Genomic DNA, 17,648 nt, shown 5'->3' with positions numbered 1-17,648 from the left:
TTATAATGTCTGGCCATACATTTAGGTCTTTAATCCATTTGAGTTTATTTTTGTGTATGGTGTTAGGGAGTGCTCTAATTTCATTCTTTTACATGTAGCTGTCCAGTTTTCCCAGCACCACTTATTGAAGACGCTGTCTTTTCTCCATTGTATATTTTTGCCTCCTTTATCAAAGATAAGGTGACCATATGTGCCTGGGTTTATCTCTGGGCTTTCTATCCTGTTCCATTGATCTATCTTTCTGTTTTTGTGCCAGTACCCAGTACCATACTGTCTTGATTACTGTAGCTTTGTAGTATAGTCTGAAGTCAGGGAGCCTGATTCCTCCAGTTCCGTTTTTCTTTCTCAAGATTGCTTTGGCTATTCGGGGTCTTTTGTGTTTCCATACAAATTGTGAAATTTTTTGTTCTACTTCTGTGAAAAATGCCATTGGTAGTTTGATAGGAATTGCATTGAATCTGTAGATTGCTTTGGGTAGTAGAGTCATTTTCACAATGTTGATTCTTCCAATCCCAGAACATGGTATATCTCTCCATCTGTTTGTATCATCTTTAACTTCTTTCATCAGTGTCTTATAGTTCTGCATAGAGGTCTTTTGTCTCCTTAGGTAGGTTTATTCCTAGGTATTTAATTCTTTTTGTTGCAGTGGTAAATGAGAGTGTTTCCTTAATGTCTCTTTCAGATTTTTCATCTTTAATGTATAGGAATGCAAGAGATTTCTGTGGATTTTGTATCCTGCTACTTTACCAAATTTATTGATTAGCTCTAGTAGTTTTCTGATAGCATCTTTAGGATACTCTATGTATAGTACCATGTCATCTGCAAACAGTGACAGTTTTACTTCTTGTTTTCCAATTTGGATTCCTTTTATTTCTTTTTCTTCTCTGATTGCTGTGGCTAAAACTTCCAAAACTATGTTGAATAATAGTGGTGTGAGTGGGTAACCTTGTCTTTTTCCAGATTTTAGAGGAAATGGTTTCAGTTTTTCATCATTGAGAATGATGTTGGCTGTGGGTTTGTCACATATGGCCTTTATTATGCTAAGGAAAGTTCCCTCTATGCCTACTTTCTGCAGGGTTTTTATCATAAATGGGTGTTGAATTTTGTCAAAAGCTTTTTCTGCATCTATTGAGATTATCATATGGTTTTTATCCTTCAGTTTGTTAATATGGTGTATCACATTGATTGATTTGCGTATATTGAAGAATCCTTGCATTCCTGGGATAAACCCCACTTGATTATGGTGTATGATCCTTTTAATGTGCTGTTGGATTCTGTTTGCTAGTACTTTGTTGAGGATTTTTGCATCTATGTTCATCAGAGATATTGGCCTGTAGTTTTCTTTCTTTGTGACATCTTTGTCTGGTTTTGGTATCAGGGTGATGGTGGCCTCGTAGAATGAGTTTGGGAGTGTTCCTCCCTCTGCTATATTTTGGAAGAGTTTGAGAAGGATAGGTGTTAGCTCTTCTCTAAATGTTTGATAGAATTTGCCTGTGAAGCCATCTGGTCCTGGGCTTTTGTTTGTGGAAGATTTTTAATCACAGTTTCAATTTCAGTGCGTGTGATTGGTCTGTTTATATTTTCTATTTCTTCCTGGTTCAGTCTCAGGAGATTGTGCTTTTCTAAGAATTTTTCCATTTCTTCCAGGTTGTCCATTTTATTGGCATATAGTTGCTTATAGTAATCTCTCCTGATCCTTTGTATTTCTGCAGTGTCAGTTGTTACTTCTCCTTTTTCATTTCTAATTCTATTGATTTGAGTCTTCTCCCTTTTTTCTTGATGATTCTGGCTAATGGTGTATCAATTTTGTTTATCTTCTCAAAGAACCAGCTTTTAGTTTTATTGATCTTTGCTGTCATTTCTTTCATTTCTTTTTCATTTAGTTCTGATCTTTATGATTTCTTTCCTTCTGCTAACTTTGGGGTTTTTTTGTTTTTCTTTCTCTAATTCCTTTGGTGTAAGGTTAGGTTGTTTATTTGAGGTTTTTCTTGTTTTTTGAGGTAGGATTGTATTGCTATAAACTTCCCTGTTAGAACTGCTTTTGCTGCATCCCATAGGTTTTGAGTTGTCATGTTTTCATTGCCATTTGTTTCTGGGTATTTTTTGATTTCCTCTTTGATTTCTTCAATGATCTCTTGGTTATTTAATAGCATGTTGTTTAGCCTCTTGTGTTGGTATTTTTTACAGTTTTTTTTCCTATAATTGATAACTAGTCTCATAGCGTTGTGGTCAGAATAAATACTTAATATGATTTCAATTTTCTTAAATTTATGAAGGCTTGATTTGTGACCCAAGATGTGGTCTATCCTGGAGAATGTTCCATGAGCACTTGAGAAGAAAGTGTATTCTGTTGTTTTTGGATGGAATGTCCTATAAATATCAATTAAGTCCATCTTGTTTAATGTGTCATGCAAAGCTTGTGTTTCCTTATTTATTTTCATTTTGGATGATCTGTCCATTGGTGAAAATGGGGTGTTAAAGTCTCCTACTATTATTGTGTTACTGTCAATTTCCTCTTTTATGGCTGTTAGCATTTGCCTTATGTATTGAGGTACTCCTACGTTGGGTGCATAAATATTTACAATTTTTATATCTTCTTCTTGGATTGATCCCTTGATCATTATGTAGTGTCCATCTTTGCCTCTTGTAATAGTCTTTATTTTAAAGTCTATGTTGTCTGATATGAGAATTGCTGCTCCAGCTTTCTTTTGGTTTCCGTTTGCATGGAATATCTTTTTCTATCCCCTCACTTTCAGACTGTATGTGTCCCTAGGTCTGAAGTGGGTCTCTTGTAGACAGCATATATACAGGTCTTGTTTTGGTATCCATTTAGCCAGTCTATGTCTTTTGGTTGGAGCATTTAATCCATTTACATTTAAGGTAATTATCGATATATATGTTCCTAATTACCATTTTCTTAATTGTTTTGGGTTTGTTTCTGTAGGTCTTTTCCTTCTCTTGTGTTTCCTGCCTAGAGAAGTTCCTTTAGCATTTGTTGTAAAGCTGGTTTGGTGGTGCTGAATTCTCTTAACTTTTGCTTGTCTGTAAAGGTTTTAATTTCTCCATCAAATCTGAATGAGATCCTTGCTGGGTGGAGTAATCTTGGTTGTAGAGTTTTCCCTTTCATCACTTTAAATATGTCCTGCCACTCCCTTCTGGCTTGCAGAGTTTCTGCTGAAACATCAGCTGTTAACCTTCTGGAGATTCCCTTGTATGTTTTTTGTTGCTTTTCCCTTGCTGCTTTGAGTGTTTTTTCTTTGTATTTAATTTTTGATAGTTTGGTTAATATGTGTCTCGGTGTGTTTCTCTTTGGGTTTATCCTATATGGGACTCTCTGTGCTTCCTGGACTTGATTGACTATTTCCTTTCCCTTGTTAGGAAAGTTTTTGACTATAATCTCTTAAAATATTTTCTCAGACCCTTTCTTTTTCTCTTCTTCTGGGACCCCTATAATTCGAATGTTGGTGCTTTTAATGTTGTCTCAGAGGTCTCTGAGACTGTCCTCAATTGTTTTCATTCTTTTTTCTTTATTCTGCTCCCTTGCAGTTATTTCCACCATTTTATCTTCCAGCTCACTTATCCATTCTTCTGCCCCAGTTATTCTGCTGTTGATTTCTTCCAGAGTATTTATTTTTAATTTGTTTATTTAATTTATTTATTTTTGGCTGCATTGGATATTCCTTGCTGTGCGTGGGCTTTCTCTAGTTGCGGAGAGCCTGGGCTACTCTTCGTTGCAGTGTGTGGGCATCTTATTGCGGTGGCTTCTTTTGTTGCGGAGCACGGGCTCTAGAGCACAGGTTCAGTAGTTGTGGCACGCAGGCTTAGTAGTTGTGGCACAGGCTCAGTAGTTGTGGCTCATGGGCTCTAGAACGCAGGCTCAGTAGTTGTTGCGCACGGACTCAGTTGCTCCGCAGCATGTGGGATCTTCCCAGACCAGGGCCCGAACCCATGCCCCCTGCATTGGCAGGCGGATTCTTAACCACTGTGCCACCAGAGAAGCCCTAGAATATTTTTAATTTCAGTAATTGTGTTGTTCCTCACTGTTTGTTTGCTGTTTAGTTCTTCTAGATCCTTGTTAAATGTTTCTTGTATTTTCTCCATTCCGTTTCTGAGATTTTGGATCATCTATACTTTCATTACTCTGAATTGTTCTTCAGGTAGTTTGCCTATTTCGTCTTCATTTATTTGGTCTTGTAGGTTTTTAACTCGCACCCTGTCTGTAACATATTTTTTTGTCATTTCAGTTTTTTGTTTTTGTTGTTGGGTAGTGCTGTATTCTTGTCTTACTGGTTGTTTGGCCTGAGATGTCCAGCACTGGAGTTTGCACTCAGTTGGATAGAGCTGGGTCTTGGTGCTGAGATGAGGACCTCTGGGAGGCCTAACTCCGATTCATATTTCCTGGGGTCTGAGGTTCTCTGTTAGTCCAGCAGTTTGGACTCAGAGCTCCCACCACAGGAGCTTGGGTCTAACCACCAGCCTGGGAACCAAGATCCTGCAAGCTTCGCGGCATGGAAAAAAAAAAGTAAGAAAGAAAAAAAGGAGCAGTACAATATCAAAGAATAAAAAACAAAATAACATTAGACACATAAAATATATATTAGGAAAAATAAAACTATAATTGAAACAAGTACAACAAGGTAAAATAAAACCACAACAGAAAAAAGAAAATAAAAAGGGTGGGGGAGACAAGCCAAAGGGAGAGAACAATAACAAAGTATAAAGAATAAAAGAAAATTAGGAAAATAAAAGATTTATTAGGAAAAATAAAAATATAAAAGAATCAACAACAATGAATCAACAAGGTAAAACAGAACCCCAATCTAAAAGAGGAAAAAAGGAAAATAAAGAGCCTTGGCTATGGGGGCAGAGTTTAGGCAGGGTGGAATTTAGGCAGGGGTGGGGTTTAGGGTGGGGCGGGACCTAGGCAGGTGGGAGGTGACGTTTGAGCATGGGGCGGGGCCTAGGCTCAGGACCCATGCAGCCAGAAAAGGCCTTGGGGTTGGGGCCTTGGGGGTGGGGCCTAGGCGGGGCAACGTTCAAGCGTGGGGCGGGGCCTCTGCTTAGGACCTGCTCGGAAGGGGAGAGGCAGCACGTAGAAAGGAGGGCCTCTGGAGTGTGGAGTTCCGGAGTTTGAAGGTAGGGCCCTGGGTGAGGGTGTGTGTGGGGGGTTTAGGCCCAGAGCGTTGGAGAGGGTCTCCGAGTGTAGAGGTGGGGCCCTGTGTGGGGGTGTAGGGGCGGGGCTTGGGCTCTGCACAGCAGGAGGGAGGCTCCGAGGGCAGAGGATTAGGCCCGGGAGCCCAACAGGCTCCCTGGTGCCTAAGAGGACAGGGAAAGTGCTGGCCCCGTTCCCTTCCGTTCCTTCATGCCCCTCCCCCACCATCTCCCTCAGGGTCTCTCCCGTCGCCACTGAACCCCTAACTGTGGGTGGGTCCCGCTGGGTGTAGGAACTCCTCCCCTCCCCCAGTCACCCCTCAGGGATGCCGGTCCCGGAGGTCTGGCCTTTACTTTTGCTCCCCCTTCCCTCCCTCCCACTCCCTCAGGACCCGCGTGGCTGGAGGGGGCCTAGGTGGGCAGAGTATCAGGCCTGGGATCTCAGCAGTTTCCTGAGGGCCTAAGTGGGCAGGGGAAACCTGGCCACGCTCCCTTTGGATCCTCTGCCCTCCCAGTGTTCCCCAGTTTCCCCCTTTGGGCATGGGATCCCTTCCCCTCCCCCAGCCGCCCCTCGGGCGCCACTCCCGTACCGCCTCCACTTCTCCCCCTGCACTCCCCCCACGACCCACGTCCTACCCGGTCGCTGGGGGTACCTCCCGTCCCCTTAGGTGTCCATGGTCCCCCTCCGGTGCCTGGTAGGTACCCTAGTTGTGAGGAGACGCAAATTCCAAATCCTCCTAATACACCATCTTGACTCCGCCCCTCATCATGTATTCTTATAGTTTTTGTTTAAGTCAAAACCCTATGATCGGGAGGGAGACGCAAGAGGGAAGAGATATGGGGATATATGTATATGTATAACTGATTCACTTTGTTATAAAGCAGAAACTAACACACCATTGTAAAGCAGTTATACTCCAATAAAGATGTTAAAAAAAAAAAAGACTCGCCCCCAAAAGAACAAAAAAAACCCCCTATGATCCTGGGAAGAGTTCAGAATGTAATGTGATGTCAGCAATCTTTATATTGCTGACAATAAAAGCAATCTTTATATATACAAGCAATCTATAGTGTAGGTTCCCATCTTTTTTTTTTTTAAACAAGTGCATATATGTAAGTATATGTGTTTTTAATCATTTAAAAAATGTTTGGAAAGAGAGAAAATGTTAACAGTCGTTATCTCTGAGTAGTGGAATGTTCTTTTGACTCATCTGTATTTTCTAGTGTTTTCTTAAATGAACATGTATTACATCATACTAAACAAAAATTATTAATAAAAATGTATTTAGTTTTTCTCTCTGTAAAATGGTGATTAAGACATCGGGTAGAAGCGTGGTGAGCCATTAATAAGTATAGAAGCTGACAGACTACAGTCAATTGATGTTTGCAAATTCTTTAAAATTAGCAAGGTCATTGGAAATAGCCACGGCAACCTCTTTCAAGGAAGTCCAGTCTTCTAACTGATCTGAATCTGGGACAGGGAAGGAAGCATAATAAAAAAAAGTTTTCTCCTCTACCTTGCCAGATTTGAAATCAAAGAGAAGGAACTCTAACTGCAATGAGAATTTTTAATCTGAGGTCCTTGGATGAGCTCCTGGAATTGTATGCTAATTTGTGCATATTGCACATTTTTCAGGAGAGAATTTTTGGTTTTAAAAGAAGTTAGGGACTCAGATTAAAACCAGAGAGTTTTTCCACTTTCAGAGGATTGTGAGACAAGGAGCTTGCCTTCATTGCTAAGACCACTTAAGTCAGATGGCCTTACAACTGACCACGTTAAAAACGAGTGAGAAACCCATGGTGATGACACTACATGCATGCAGAGGCACCTGGTAGTATAATCTGTGACTGATGAAGAAATTATCAGAAATACAATACATCCAATTAGATGATGTCTTCTTATACTAAATTTCCTCGGTGATATTGATCAACATATTTTTGGAATTCCCTTTAGAGCACATGACATATTCTTTTGAGTTGCCTCAGTGATGGCAAATCTTTCCTGTTGGGGTTGAATTGGGGTTTTATCAATTGTCAAATGTGACCTAAAATGAATACTGGTAAATAAAGAAGTAATCAAGTTGGGCAAATAATCATCTTTGGCTAAAAATGAGTAAAAGTAAATTACAAGACATTTTCTTAGTTGATTTAGTTATTTGACTTTTAAGTACTTACAAAATGTTTTGGAAGACAATATTTGTATATACTTAACCTATGTGGGGCTTCTTTCTCTATAGGCAAACCCCATGTATTCTAGTTTTCATTTGATGTACTCTTTAATATAAGCTTACTATTTGTATTGAGTCTCCTTGGACTTATGATGCCTGTTTGCCTTCATTCTTTTTACCTAGAGTTAATTTTTTCTTTCTCCTGTGAAATGGCCAGATATATTGATGCAGCCAATGCTTTGGAGCAAGAAACTAAACTGGGGTTACGACGTTTTGAAGTTTGTGACAACGTTGATCTTGAAACTATTTTGATGGAATATGAGAGCTATTATTTTATAAAATTTCAGAAATACCCCAAAATTGTCAAAAAGGCATCAGACACAGGTATCTTTACGTTTCGTGTTTCTTCCTCATTTTATTTCCAGATAGATGATGTCCCCCACCCTACACTGAAGGAATAGACCAGAAGGATTGTGTAGCCTCTCTTAGATCCAGTGCAGACAATTTAAACATGACATCTGGACATTGATGTCCCTTTTGTCACTTTGGCATTTGTTTGAGGACTGTATGATTTAGGGCAGTGAAAGCAAAACCCCAGTGTGTCACAGGTACTTTTTAGAAGATCAGCATTACTTTCATTTCTTTAGAGATGAAAAGAGCTGTTGGAAGACAATAAGTGACAGAAGACTTTTTTCTTGTTGGGAAGACCTATTATCCATCTTGAAAATAACATGAAAATGAGTATTGGTGAGGCTAATAGCTCATGTATAGATAATGAAATGCTTTTGGAAGCCATCAATCCAGATAATGATCAATATAATGCAAAGACCCAGTATAGGTTAGCAGTCAAGGAAGCTGGCTGGAGGAAAGATCTAAAGTTAGGGTCCTGTGTTTTGTAGTGACATTGACTTAGAAGTCTGTAAGTGGGGAAAGTAATTATAAACCAAGGGAGATCATTGTCCTGTTTACAAGGCACTTGTTAAGCCACAGACTTTAACATTTCATGTGGGGACCAGGAAACCAAGAGGAATATCAATTAAAATTAGCCAGCACTGAATCTCAGAGCTGGAGGTGTTCTGAGAGGGTGGTGTTTTATCTGAGCTCCCTTCCAATGCAGGGTTCAAAGCTCCACATCCTTGGCTGGTTGTTGGATCTGGGTTTTGGCAGAAAATGCACTGACTCCTAACTGCTGGGCCACCAGGACTGTTATTGACATGATCTGATATCTAGAATGCTAGTTCTAGCTTGGAACCACACTCTCCTGGGATATTGGACACAATGTCTTTTTTTTTTAAGGTAAACAGGCAGAATAGACTGGTAAGTGTTCCCTGCCAGGCTCATGCAATCATCCTGGTGTCCCAGGGACCACAGCAAAATGGTGTCAAGTTCATGAAAACGTAATAAAATGGTAACTATAAAGCTAGCCCACATTGGAGGTGCCACTGAGTCTGTGTTCTCCAGCATGTTTAATATCTGAGGTCTTTGGGGTCCTTGTGTGGAAATGCTTGGGAAGCATGGGCTTCTTTCTCTTCGCCGGTAGGTAATTCCACTCCTCTCTGGATGAGAATAGCTTAGAGTTTATGGATGTAGCACAAATTTTAAGAACAATGTAAAAGGAAAAACATACCTGAAAAATCGCTTTCTCTTAAAAATTAAATCTTTCCTTTTCCTCCCAATATTTGTTTTGCCACAGCAGAAAATAATTTACCACAAAGAAGTGGAGGGAAGACCAGAAGGTAAAGTAAATGGTAATTCATCTTGACCAACTCAACTCTAGGAGTTTGTGGGATCTGTTTCCAGAAGATTCTCTAGTGCAGCTCCATGTCTGCCTACCAGCAATACCAGACTGGTCCTGTGACCTTGGTGGACCCAGCCACGGGTTCCCCTCATGTTACAGATGTTCAGGACATGGACCAATGTCTGTTGGTTCTCTGGTTTTACCACAAAGAATTGCGTCCACTGATGCTCTGTCTTTCTAGGCTGGGTGGTATGAAAAGTATGGACCTCAGAGATTAAAAGACCCATGTTCAGCTCCCAGCTCTGCCACTTACAAGCTTGGAGCAGGAGCCTGACACATAGTGAGTTCCTGCCACATAGTAAGCACCCAAGAAATATAATTTTCCCTTTTCATGTCGTACCTGTCATTTCTTTGTGCACTCCAGATCACATGTCCTGACTGTCTGAAGGGAATCAGATCTATCTTTTCCTCTCCTTTTCTCATGCTCACCTTATATTTCTTTCTCCAGCTTCTCAAATCCAAGTCTCATCTGGCACTTGGGGTATCTGATTAGAGCCCCTCTGTCTCTTGACCATCCTGGGTTGACACAGGCCCCCAGTCTTGCCTCAGTGTCCATCCCATTCCTCTCTTCACTCCAGACCACACCCCTGTCGTCGGAGCCTGTTCAGAAATGCCCCGGACGGCACAGCTTTGGGGCATCAAGGCCTGTGGTGTTACAATAAAGCCCAGACCTCAGGGGAAGGTGGAAGTGGGCTTCCGGCAGGGGCCACACAACCACTCAGGCAGTGAACAACATTTTTTAAAATCTTAGAATGCAATTGAAAGGAGTAAACTTAGATTGTGATCATAATAAGCAACTCATTAGGCCATCAAGAAGTGTTGTGAATTCCGCGAATCCCACTAGGCTCTCTGCTCTGTGACTCCAGTCCCTTGTCTGCAGCCTAAGAAGGAAGGGACTGAGACACCTCACCTTTTATGAGCGGTGTTTGACATCGCTTATAGAAGAGCCGTGGAGCCCGAGCCTGCTTCCTGATGATACTCACTGTGATACTCAGCCTGAGGCTCCCTTTGCTTTGTGCGATTCTTTAGGAACAGGTTTACTGTTTTGACCAAAGTGTTCTTCTTTTATTTATGGTTTCCATAAAGCTAGTCAGACTCTGGTAATAAATGATAACTACTTGGGAACAGAAACAGTGAGCAGCATTTTAAGAGGCAGCTTTGGAGCGCATTTGGATTCTGATTGCTTTTCAGCCACACATTCATGTCTGGAACTTCCTCAGCATTCCTTACCTGGCAGAACGTTCTGTGAGTGAATGTCCCTGGAGCCCTTTGCCTCCCTTTAGGGCTGGAGCATGGTGGCATCGGACAGCTGGGGGCTTCTTCAGCCCCTCTCTGGGTAGCTGTTTGTACATGGCAACCATCGAGGTTGGATGGCAAATGGTTGGCGTCAGGAAGTATAACTAGAAAAGTGATGCATGGTGTTTGTGTATAATTTTCTACTTAAAATAGTTATTGAGAGGCTGTGTCATGAGACTGGTTATTAACAAATGAAAGTGCTTTTTCCTAATTCCTGCATCTCACACCAGAGAGCAAGCTCCGACTTTACAGATTTGCAGATGACCCAAAGGAGGAAAGGTTACCTTGTGTGACGAATGACAGAATTAGGATGCCAAAAGATCTGGACAAATTAGGAGACGGGTCCAAAATAGCAAGATGAACTGTAATGAAATAATGTTTAAGATCTAATCAAAGATTCACAACAAATAGCTCCATTATTACAAAATCTGAGACCTAGAAATCTGAGTGACAGAAGATGCAGTGTGAGTCGACAGTACGCTGTGATTGCTAATGTGGTCTCGGGCCTCATCAATAGAAACACAGCGTCCAAAAAGTAGGAAGTGGCTCTATTCCAGTCAGATGACAGTGGACAAAGGGAAGATGACCAGGATGAGGACGACTCTGGGAGCCAGGTAACCTTAGGAGTGCTTGGAGCAAGTGGAGGTGTTTAGCTTGAAGAACAGAAGACTTGGGGTGGGGGTGGGCACCTAGAACAACACGGTGGCAGTCTTCACTTTCTAAAGAGAGATTAGGCCTTCTTTGCAGAATTCCATAGGGCACACCAAGGACTGGTGACTAAAGTTAAAGCAGGGTGAATTTGGTTTCATATCCAGAAGAATTTTACAATCCTTAGAGCTGATTGGAAATGAATTGCATTGCTTGTACATTAGTGCACATGTCTTTGGTCATGTCAAAGCAAATCTGTGAATCAGTTAACCTCCAATGGGAAATCAAAGTGGGAAAATGACTCCCGGTTCTTCGCCAGCCTCACAAGGATGTTTAGGCACGTTTTATATATATATCACGTATATATATGTATATGTGTGTATGTGTATATATATATATGTCTCCTTACTTCATTTAAACCAATGCTACTCATAGGGTTTGTACTTGTACAATGCTTGGCACTCATTTCATAGATGGTTGATTTTTGTGCCAGCAAAATGCCTAAGGGACAGACATTCTTGTTCTTTGGTTACAGATGAAAGACAAATGCCCTGAGAAACCGCCAGTTGTCCACGTCTTATGACACTCACCCCAGAGGGCCCAACACTGGGATCACCACCAGTGGACACTGGTGTGGTATTGGCGTAGGTGATCTTGCTGGCCAAATACCTACGCGTTTATATTAGACACCAGCAACTTTTTCTTTCCTACAAAAAAATGAGGTTGAAATAGCAGCTCTGTGAGACCACTTAGAACATGGGGAGAAATAGCGAACGTCCTGTAAACGCTCCTCACGTGAGGGACGAGAACCAAACAACTTTCCGTGGGGGAGCTCATGTTCTGCCCCGCGAGCACACCCTGCCTCTCTCTGGATATCGTCGCCTACCTGAAAATATTCCATGTCTACTTATGTGGACATAGTGACAGGTTTATTTTACCTTTGAATTGATGTATGACATAAACACAGTCAAATGCATGCATACTATTTGAACCACCACAAGTCCCACCCCCGGGGCGGGCCTCCTTGCAGGCAAGGCTCCCCGTCTCCACCAGAGTTAGCTACCACTGGGACTTCCAGCCCCATCAGTTCATTTTGCCTCAAGTGAACAATATTTGGTGAAAATTTGTTCTGCAAGTGTGAATGATCTGTGACAGCAGAGATGAGGGAACTTTGCCTCCCTTCCACAAGCCACTTTTGATGCTGGCTGTGCGCGGCTTGAAAGGCAGTAGGCAGGGTGCACCCAGCACGATGGATTGAGACGACGGACAGATGCCCAGGACTTCCTAACGTTTCTTAATTTCAGCAGGAGGACCCCTTCCTGCCCCGCACCCTTCCCCTGGTCTGAGTACTGTTGTTAAAGGAAGGTGGGAAGAAACATCGGAGGAATGCTTGTAGAGCAGTGTGTTCTTAGGGATAGAAAGCTATCTGTAGAAGCCACGTGGTGTGAAGGGGAAATGAAGAGAGGGTGTCGGGGACCTCCAGGAGGAAGTGGACCCTCTAGCCCAGTCTTGGAGGAACCTGGATAGACTGAAGAGGGACAGGGCCGGGCTGGGCAGAGTGGGAGGACGGTGCAGACAGACTTGCATCTGCAGATCTTTCCAGAACTCTCTTCAAATGCACTATGCAAGGTGTTTAGCTGCCTCAAATTCAGTTAAAAGGACTTCCACCATGGTCTTTGTTCCCTCCTCTAGAGTGACGAGCGACAGTTGTCAAAATCTTCCCAAGATCAGCCAGCAGAGGCCACGGTCCAAAACCATGGTGGGGAAGCCAGGGGGCGCCAAGCCCCTCCACAGGGAGCATCCTAAAGAGGTCGGGCCGGCTTTACTTGACGTTGGTAAAATTGCAGGTGGCTGAGAAACAGCCCCAAGAAAAAAGTCACATTTATTTGTTTATTGAGCACAATTTGATTTTGTTAAATTGTAGATTTTCTTCCAGCACACTGGGTTAAAAGGACGGGCAGATCCCCGGGCTTCCTAACGTCTCTTCACTTGGAAGGAGGACTCCTTCCTCCCCACAAGCTTTCCGTTGGTCTGAGTCCTGGGTGACAGGCCTTGAGGGGTGAGTCCTAGGCCCAGTCAGAGCAGGAGGGCCTGGTCCTCACGAAGCACAATCCTCCCGCTTGAGGAAACCGTAGGTGCCAGCTCTACCTGTCCTGAAGCGTGTCCCTGGGGTCCGAAGTGTAGGCCAGTGTAGTCTTGGGTGTGGCTGGGCCTCACAGTCTCCTGCTGGGTTTCTCCAAGGTGCACATGGTGGGTCACCACCCCAGACCTCCACACTGGACTTTCTGGGGAAAGAGATGGGTAGCAAGAGGAGAGAGCCCAGCAGGCGGGTGAAATCCTTGCCAAGAACCTTCTGGTTTAGGACAAAACATACCAGGTTTCAAAGGAAAGAGAACTAATGGAAATGGTGAAGAGGAATGAAAGAATGCATGTCAAAGCGGTCTGGTGGGATAGAAAGGCATCATCACAAAACTCAGTTGGTCAAAAGGCATCTCTCACCTGCAAGGAGGTTGTGTGGTCCTGGCCATTGCAAACTGGCTCAGGGGGAGGGGAGGTGAAGGGGGGCAGGATGAATCCCACAGGAGGCTGGCTAACTGTCGACTATGTTGCATCTCCAAACTCAGCCGCCCCTGCCCACAAATACCTCTGGTCCGAGGAGAAAAGACAGGCCAGTGAGTGGGCATGGGTGGAGGCCCAACCATTTCCTCCACTGCTTGTGCTCTCAGAGCCCATGGCTTCCTGGGACAGCTCCTCCTTCCTGGCACAGGCAGAGTTTATTCATCTTGTTGGGTCTGCACAGAAGAGGTTGAATCACACGTGGGAGTCCCCGTTTGCAGAATGGTGTGGGACGACGGGACGGGCAGCTGCAGCCAGCATCTCGAAGTTGCTTTCCGCAGCTGACTTCTCACTGTCTTCCTCTTTCTCCAGGAGCTTGTCAATCACACTCATAAGGAGAGTGCTGACTTTGGCTTAAGTATATCTGGAATCAACAAAGGCAGTGGAGAAGAAAACATCCACCCACCAAAAGTAAGTGGGACTCATGAACTGAACACTAAATGGAGGAATTCCCTTTTCTTTTTGAAAATGAAAAATTCTAAGTGTTATATTTGTCAAAGAGGAAAAGTAATATGTGATGATCAAAGGTTGGCTGTGGGGTGAATTGGCAAGGGACTGGCTGCGGATGAGACCCTGAGGTGCTGGTCTGGATCCCCCTCCTGGGTGGATGGACTTGAATGAACGGCCCCATCTCCAAGGGGCTCAGTTTCCCATTTGTAAATTGCTGGGTTTGGAAGAGATGGCTTCTAAGGTTCCTTTCAGCTTAAAAATTCTGTGATGACAGTAACAAAGGGCTCTGCGATACCTAAGGAGTTGTGGCCTCGCACTCATTCTTTTCTGCCCTGTCAGTAGGAGTTGACTAGCAGTGTTCCTTTCTCCTTGGAGATGTGGCTCCAGGCTTGAATGTAATTTCATGTGAACCAGGAAACCTCAGTTGATACAAGGCTGATCTTGTCCTCAATAGATATTTATCCCTTTCCTAATGAACCTCACGTCCTGATTCGTAAATAACAGTCTCTCAAACAGAAAGGACCCATATTGGGTAGTTGTAGGCCAAAGGTAGGTAAAAGTGGGTCACGTGGAAATAAAAAGCAGCATCGACACCAACGTGTTTCTCTTGATTATAACTTTTCAGGGTTGAATATCATTGAGTCATCTTTCTTTCTTCGATCGTACGGGACTGCTGACTTACCTCTGGCCAGTTCTTCTCAGGCAGACCAAACTCTGGGTGTGTGTGTCTGGAGGGGAACTGGGAGCATCTATCTCCCTGAAATCAAGGGGAGCCGCTTCATGGGCCAGAACTGGCTCCTTTTAGGCCCTCGATTATATGGGTGATTCCTGGAGGTGACACATTCGAATCACTGCTGCCCATGGAGAAATACTTCCCTGCTCACCGTCACTACCTATGTCACGTTTTTGGTCACTTGTGTGCCCAGCAATGCTGCTCTCATGAACATCTCATGTTAATGTGAATGGATGTTTCTGATCAGGTCAAGGAAGGGGCTATTTAACCCAGCACTTAACCTTTGAAAGAATCTGGCTATAAATTCTCTTTGCAGCAGAAATGTCCTCAGGGTAAACTGTGGACGGTTTTCTCCCTAGCATTTCATAAGCTGAATGAGGGCATATGGTCAGGGGCCTATCTCCAAAATGGGTCTTTCATCACCATCTCAGAGCCCCTAGCTTCATGATTCCCAGGCCCCCGTGCAAATTTTGTAGATGTGCTGTTTCCAAAGGCACTAGCTTTGGAGTCAGCCTGCCTAGGTTCAAAGCCCAGGTCAGACCCTCCTGGCTGTGAATCTTGGGCAAGTTGTTTAATCTCTCCAAGGCTCATTTCTCTCATCTGTGAAATGGAAATAATCATAGTGCCCACTTCCAAGGTCATAATGAAGGGAGTGCCTTAGTCTTACACCCAGCACATAATAAGCACTCAGTAAATGTTGGCTACTGTTACTGTCTTTTATTTTTTACAGGCATCCTTGCTTTTTCATTCTGCCTCTAGGGGAGACAGAAGGAGTATGGGTAGGGGAGACAGATATCTGGGTTTGAATCCTGGTCTTAAGTAACTTGTTAGCTGTGTGGCCCTGGGCAGATCATTTAACTTCTCTGGGCTTACCTCCACATCTGTGAAACTAGGATGCCATTCCCGACTAGCAGAAGTGTTAGAAGGATTGGAAATAATCCTCACCTTGTACTGCAAACAGTACCTTGCACACCTGTTTTGTGCCAGGCAGTCTCCTGAGTGGTAAATGTACAGTGTAGTCCATAACTAGGAGCTATCAATATTCTTGTGCCAGTGAAGTCTTCCTGCATGGAATGTTTAAAAAGGATGAGACAATACAGGGGAAGTAGACATGTAGGAAGCAGATGGTGTGTCAGGAACTGACAAATGCTTGGGAATTTTATCCAAACCAACTCCATTCTGAAGAATTTCTTTATAACTTGTTTCTTTTTCCTAGAGTGCCCCAATGTGATGAAATCATCTTGTTCATTATTAGTGCAGTTTCTTTTTGAGGCTTTAAGTTTGCACTACATACCAAGGCACATAAATGTGTCTTAATTTAATGAAACTGAGCTATTAAGGTTAGTCTCCCCTCATGTTTTAATAGCCGTTTCAATAACTGTTACTCCCTTTCAGGGCCAAATCATTGACTTCCGAGGGCTGCTCACAGATGCCATAAAAGGAGCAACCAGCAAACTTGGCTTGAATAGCTTCGACTGCAACCCAGACCCTTCAGTAAGTGGCTAAGATGGGACATTCATCTTACAAACTGCCAAAATCCAGATGAACTTTGGGAATATAATTTTGAGTCCAGAGAAACCTTGAGATCAAGTCAAAGTTCATAGCAACCTGCCACCATTTGTGTCCTGGAGATCCGTGCCCTGTTTTTCTTCCCAAGTGATGAAGTAATATTGTAACGTTAGGCTTTCTATTCCTATTGTCAGGAACGATTGTTGAAACCTCTGAGTGCATTTATTGGCATGAACAGTGAGATGCGAGAATTGGCAGCCGTGGTGAGCCGGGTAAGATCTGATATTCAATTCACAAATTTACGGAGGCGGATTGGGGCTCCTGGAGCATTGTGGGCTGCTTCTTTTATTAATAACAATAAATATAATCATTTATTTATAAAGTGCCCCCACTTGCAAAGGCACTCATATTGTTTAGAGGCACAATAATGCATGATGAATAAATTATAGAATCGTAAAATTACAATATAAAAAGCCCACCATCTCACTATAGAGGCCAAGAAAACCCAAAGAGAAAAAGACTTAGAGTGGAAGGGACAGGTGAAAGGGTTTAGAGCCGAGCCAAGACTTAAGGAAAGAAAGCCTCTCAGAGAAGGAAAGAGCACGTCTGCGTCTTGTTTAAACAGTCGAAGCCTAGAAATAGAGATGTTGGGAGTCTGATTTCCTAACTGGAAATTTTCATGAAGAAACAGATTAGTAGGAAGGATCTTACCATCCAAACTACTGATTTTTCAAGATTGGCCTCCGGGACCTAAAGACAGTGAAGTTTAATGGTTAACGACACAGGCTGTGGAATAGGTTGACCTGGATTTGATTCCTAGATCCTCCTCTTTCTAGCTGTGTGACTTTGGGCAAGTTCCTTGGGAATAGAATAGATTCCTGAGTTATAGGAGGTTTTTCTAATTTCCAGTGATCTTGTATTTAATGAAAAACTGAAACCTAGACAGGCTCAGAGAGATGTTTAAAATGATGCAAGAACTTTACATCTGCTCTGAGGTCATTAAGGTCTCCCAGGTCTCCTTTCAGCCCAGCATTTGTCCCCTGCACGCCTCTGATGTGTCAGGCATGTGCTGGTGGCTGGAAACACAAAGGTGAACGACTCAACACAGTCCTTGCCCATAAGGGTTTCTCGTCCCACGGGCAAGGTGCACTTCAGGAGCATAACGGATGGGTATTGTTGCGCCAAGGAGTGGGGAAAGTGTTAGGGAAGAAGATACGCAGGAAACAGCCACGTGAAAAAAGAGTAGAAGAGGGTGGGGGGAGGCGTTCTGGGCAGAGGT

The 17,648-nt window shown here is 43.2% G+C and overlaps 1 protein-coding gene across 5 annotated transcripts in view; it reads left to right on the top strand.

Annotated features, from left to right (window-relative positions):
* The window catches only part of KATNAL2 (katanin catalytic subunit A1 like 2), a 90,865-nt gene that overhangs the window by 42,975 nt on the left and 30,242 nt on the right, over nt 1-17,648 (top strand). For all 5 annotated transcript variants that reach the window (XM_033421361.2, XM_033421357.2, XM_033421358.2 and 2 more), the window contains 6 exons: nt 7,537-7,703; nt 9,013-9,055; nt 12,754-12,871; nt 13,990-14,088; nt 16,256-16,354; nt 16,564-16,641. In XM_033421361.2, coding sequence (XP_033277252.1) covers nt 7,537-7,703; nt 9,013-9,055; nt 12,754-12,871; nt 13,990-14,088; nt 16,256-16,354; nt 16,564-16,641 — 604 coding nt within the window. The remainder of the gene's footprint in view (nt 1-7,536; nt 7,704-9,012; nt 9,056-12,753; nt 12,872-13,989; nt 14,089-16,255; nt 16,355-16,563; nt 16,642-17,648) is intronic.

This window comes from Orcinus orca, chromosome 15 (assembly GCF_937001465.1).
Source record: "Orcinus orca chromosome 15, mOrcOrc1.1, whole genome shotgun sequence".
Taxonomy (NCBI): domain Eukaryota; kingdom Metazoa; phylum Chordata; class Mammalia; order Artiodactyla; family Delphinidae; genus Orcinus; species Orcinus orca.
The sequence above is the reverse complement of the archived record's forward strand: the minus strand, read 5'-3'. Positions and strand labels throughout refer to the sequence as shown.